The 4,883-nt window shown below is 41.5% G+C and overlaps 1 protein-coding gene across 1 annotated transcript in view; it reads left to right on the top strand.

The window, feature by feature from the left end:
• Window positions 1–3,779: 3,779 nt before the first annotated feature.
• LOC106516930 (visual system homeobox 2) overlaps window positions 3,780–4,883 on the top strand; it is a gene marked incomplete in the record, with an annotated part of 5,422 nt that continues 4,318 nt past the window's right edge. Inside the window, 2 exon segments of the mRNA XM_014007546.1 lie at window positions 3,780–4,414; window positions 4,792–4,870. Coding sequence (XP_013863000.1) covers window positions 4,021–4,414; window positions 4,792–4,870 — 473 coding nt within the window.

Raw genomic sequence — 4,883 nt, 5'->3', positions numbered from 1 at the left:
GTTTTCAACTGGATGGAGATGACGACGTGTGACAGCGGATTGATAGTCGTCTTAGCAATTAGCATTAGCTTCCAAAATTATTCTGTCCGTTTAGCGGTTTTGTGTTAAAAGATTAGTGRTTAGTGAACCTAACCTTTTGGTTAGCATACTGCAGATGTCTTTCATCTACTAGCACTACAAACCTAAGCCCAACATCTGTAATATTGGCTGAATTGCCGCCATTTTTGTGTTGTGGCAGCCATCTTTAATTGGGTTAAAATGTTATGGATGTGCATCCATCAATTATTTTCTGAGAGTTTCATTAAACCTGCCCGCTTGTGCACTTATGAGGGAATAAATTTGCATTAAAAACTTTAAAAGTCCAGACCCACAGTTTCTGCAGGATGTTAGCACCCTGACTAAAATTTGGGGTCCAAACAATTAATGTCCCCCACAAAAATACCTTCTTCTCATCTGAGACCGCACTCTCTGCGGGAGATCAGGCTGTCCTTCTGTCTGCTGCTGCTGCCCATGTAAAACAAGGACAGACAATTAGGGGCTTATTAGGGTTTTGGGGAGATGGACCTCACGGGGCATCCGCTCGCCGACTTGGCCCCAACTCTTATCCGCTGCCATAGCTCCAAACAGTCAGGGGCATTGTCTCACCTAATTACGTTGAAACCATGCACCCCCCCCCCTCCCTTTTTTTATGTTGCCACCGCTGTCCTTGTCACTTCACCTCTCCTGCATAACTGCCTGTCCCTATCTGCATGGAAATGTGCTAATTAGATGAGAAACAGGTCCGAGTAATTATGTCTTGTTAGGAGCTACCACAATGAGGAATATTATTTTTGTCAAGAAAGTTTGGGTGTTGGAGAGAAGGGGCTTATCTCATTATTGCAACAACACATCTGCACAAGCAGCAGAGTTCAAGTTCCTAACAAACTTCAGAGAACCAACAGAAGAAATGAGGACTGTAGAACGACAGCATGAAGTTATTGCCCTAATTAATGCTTTGTAGCTGGAGAATAAACCGATGGCACATTGTTTGGACTGTGGGAGCTTTTTGTTTCTTCACCCTTGGTAGGATGTTTTGATCAATGGCTGTTTGGTGACTCAGCTCCACTTCCTAAACATAGAGTTCTGGGAAATAAATGGCAATTAGCTTGATTAGAGGAGCCATTTCTGGAGCTTCTAACAAAGAAAAAGATGGGACCGAAGAAAACCAATGCAGGTTAGATTCATAACCAGAGTTTAGGACATTATGGGGCACCAAGTGTAAAATAAAATGTTGAGAAATGTCACTAACACGTTGTTATTTAGCTCACTTTCTGATCCTAAAAGGTTTTCATTAACATTTTATTGTTATTTCATTGTTCTTACATGTTGCTATTTTGTACAAAATGTTAAATTTAAATGTTAAATAATATATGTAAATACTAAATCCTAAATCTAAATATGTACATCTGGCTAAATTTTGAAGTTTAAGTTATTTCAGGTGATTGACTCTTGTTATGACATCATTATCCTGAGACAAAAGCAATCGCTGATGCTGCTAATGCTGCTAATGCTGCTAATGCTGCTAATGCTTCCCTACAAGACATCAAACTTGCAGTTCGATATCCGAGCTGCACTTCAAACTGCTGGACCACAGGTAGCATCTTTATTGTTTCTAATTAACACATTTTGAATTTAGATTTACCATCATCAGCGTTAGCAGCGGCTTGCTTTGACGTTTGTCGCAGGATGATGACATCATCCTGGTTAGCGTAGAGATCAGGATTTCCATCTTTGGCTCACCTTTGATCTCGCCGAGTTTGTTTGTCTGAAAACAGCTAAACTGAGAAAATTGTTCTGGAAGTTAAAAATAGTTTGAAGTGAATTTATTACACACCAGATATTGAAACAAGACAACCACATCGATTTATGAGAGCTCTCTGAGAGGGAAACAGCATTTACTATATTACTCTGTTTTTGCTGGGAGTATATGTTAAGTGTCAGGAGGACTGTGATCAGTTATACATTGGGGAAACAAAACAGCCACTGTTCAAAAGAATGAACCAGCACAGACGAGCTACATCATCAGGTCAGGACTCTGCAGTTTACACTCATCTACAGGCCAGCGGTCACTCTTTCAGGGATGAAGATGTTCTCATCMTTGATAGAGAGGAACGTTGGTTTGAGAGAGGAGTAAAGGAAGCCATCTTTGTGAAGAAARACCGTCCACCATTAAACAGAGGTGGAGGCCTTCGTGTCCAGTTGTCCTCCTATAACGCTGTTATTGCAAGTATGACTCAGCTCCCTGTAAGCAAAAGGTGAGAATCAGGGCCCCAATGATAGTCAGGTGATGGAGCACATGACCCTCTATGAACAATAGAGCTAATCAAGCCTATTGTTAGACGATGATCCKCTTTTGCATGTGACTAACCTGTTTGTCCAGGTGGAGGCAGTGCTTATAAGGCTGAGTTCACCTGAAACTCATCAGAATGAAGAAGTCTCTTGGAGGAGAGACGAAACGTTTCAGAAGTGAAAGTGGTTTCTCTTCACTCTGATCCCTGAGGAAATATTAATGGAAGTCCTGAAGAGAAAACCTCATTAGCAGCTGCTGATTCCTCCAATCGACCCAATGAAATTTCTCTATAATGACGGTTTTATTTCAGACATTTTCAGTGGTTGTGTGTATAAAACAGTGACATTAAAGACCTTTTTTAAATTTCAAACCTGCTATAAACGACATGAGACCTGCTGACGACTGACGGTCAAAGTGTGGCAGTCTGCCTGGGGGTGGGGGAGAGGAGACACCCAACAGTCCCACGGGAGCGGCCTTGTTATTTATTTATTCATCGCCACACAAGATGTTCTACTGCGCGTCCCCTCATCTCCATAAAGTGTCCCCTGTGTCCCGATTGTGCGTCCAGATGTCCAAAGCGTGCCGCCAATGATCTCCGCACCGCTGAGACTTCACGCGCCCTAATTGAATAATGGCTGATTAGAGGAGATTAGAGGACAGAGGAAGGGAGCATCTTTCACTTTGTGTCCAGGTTTGAGCTGAGTTTATTTTCGGGATGACTTCCTAAACTTCTCTGCTCTGGCTCTCACTTTCCAAATCAGATTAACTCATGGAAGCCTCACTCTTTGATTAAAAAAAACAACACAGAAACACAGATTTAAACTTAAACCTAAAGATGGGGGTCAATCTGCTGCTATTGTGCTCTGGTTTGGTGTTCGTCTCGTGTTTAACTGCCACCCTGATGTGTCCTAAATAACCCCAAACTGGGCCATCTTTACTGTGTGACCCCCCTGGAAGAATAATAGCCTAATATTAACGATAAAACCCGATTAACAGACGCACAGACTGCTCACTAARACAAAAGCGTTTTTGTTTTTTCTTTTTTCTCTTTCTCTCTCTTTTTTTTGTGGACAAACCTAATTAGAATATGCAAATGAGAGAAGCAGGAGTTTTTTTGGACGTTGGGTCAAAAAAAAATAAAATAAAACCAATAATCGATTTGTGATCGATTCACTGATGTCGGCTGCATTTTTATTCTATTTGCGGTTAGAATGAAAAAACGTTTTATTAAGGGTATTGGTATCAAAATAAAAGCCTAAAATTCAAGTTGATCTTACCCTTTTTTAATTATTTGCTGTTGTTGACTTAATATATTGTTTTTGTATTAATTTTGCTAAAGCAAATTTTGATATTTATTCGATTTGTTTAATGTTTTCAACTTTATTTAGATGATCAGCAACTAGGGGCTCTTTTTTAGTCTTTTTTTATACAGAAAAGATTCTGTAGTTTGTGTAACAGGTCTGTTAAGCTGATTTTTACTCATTAGTGGAGAATTTTAATGAATAAAATTCACTGTTTCTGAGCTTGTTGATGTTTTTCTGTTAGCTGTCATGATGTTTCCTCCACAAGCTTCATGTGTCAGAAACGCGCGGTCCCTGGCCTCTGATTGGTTCCCGCCTGTTGCCTGTCAGATTAAAAAAGCGCAGCAGAGATAAGGAGACATCACTGTTAGTCTGCCTCATCCCACCACCATGACGGGAAAAGAAGGACTCGTGTTTTCAGACGATGAGAACAAACAGAAAAGCGGCGGGAAACCTCCGGCCTGGAAGACGGGTCCCGCCGCGCAGCGCCGCACGGGCTTCGGGATCCAGGAGCTGCTCGGCCTCAACAAGGAGCCGCCGGCGGCCCCGCCGAGGAGACCCCTGGAGGCCCTGCCGCCCAGGGCGCACATCCTCACGGCCCTCGGACACGGCGGGATAGGAGTCGGGATGGGTTTACTTAGTCCGGATGGGATCCACCCGTTCTACGGACAGCCCGCGTTCCTGGAGGTCCTGTCGGAGGCGCAAACTGCGCACCTGCAGCCGCTGCACGGAGCGGCGCACCGGGAGCCGCAGATGGAGGCGCAACACTCCGGGGCCAGCTCCGGTGAGAGATTCAAATAAATAATATGAGGACTGGAAACTTTAATTTAATTTAACCCCTCCGGGTCAGAGTGTTTTTGTCAAAATTAAAAAAATATAATAGATATAAATATATCGATGGTTAAGACATTTGAAATAAAATCAATTAATTAAATTAAAAGAAATGCAACAAAACAAATTCCAATCCTCTAAAAAGTAATTTAATTACTTTTTTACTGTTTTTCACAATTTAAAAACGAATTTTTCAAAATTAACATAAAAAACACCTTAATGAAAGAGCTGTATTTTTTTCCTATCATGTCTAAAATTCCATCAAACGTTCTGTTTCATTTTATTATTATTAATGGCATGGCTGAAGGTTTTAACTCTTATTCCTGACAGATTCAGATTTGAGCTCCTCAGGTGACGCAAAGTTCTCATCATCATCAATCAACAAGAAAAGAAAGAAAAGAAGACACAGGTATTATTATTAT

The sequence above is a fragment of the Austrofundulus limnaeus genome, unplaced genomic scaffold (assembly GCF_001266775.1).
Source record: "Austrofundulus limnaeus strain Quisiro unplaced genomic scaffold, Austrofundulus_limnaeus-1.0 Scaffold42, whole genome shotgun sequence".
Taxonomy (NCBI): Eukaryota; Metazoa; Chordata; class Actinopteri; order Cyprinodontiformes; family Rivulidae; genus Austrofundulus; species Austrofundulus limnaeus.
The sequence above is the reverse complement of the archived record's forward strand: the minus strand, read 5'-3'. Positions and strand labels throughout refer to the sequence as shown.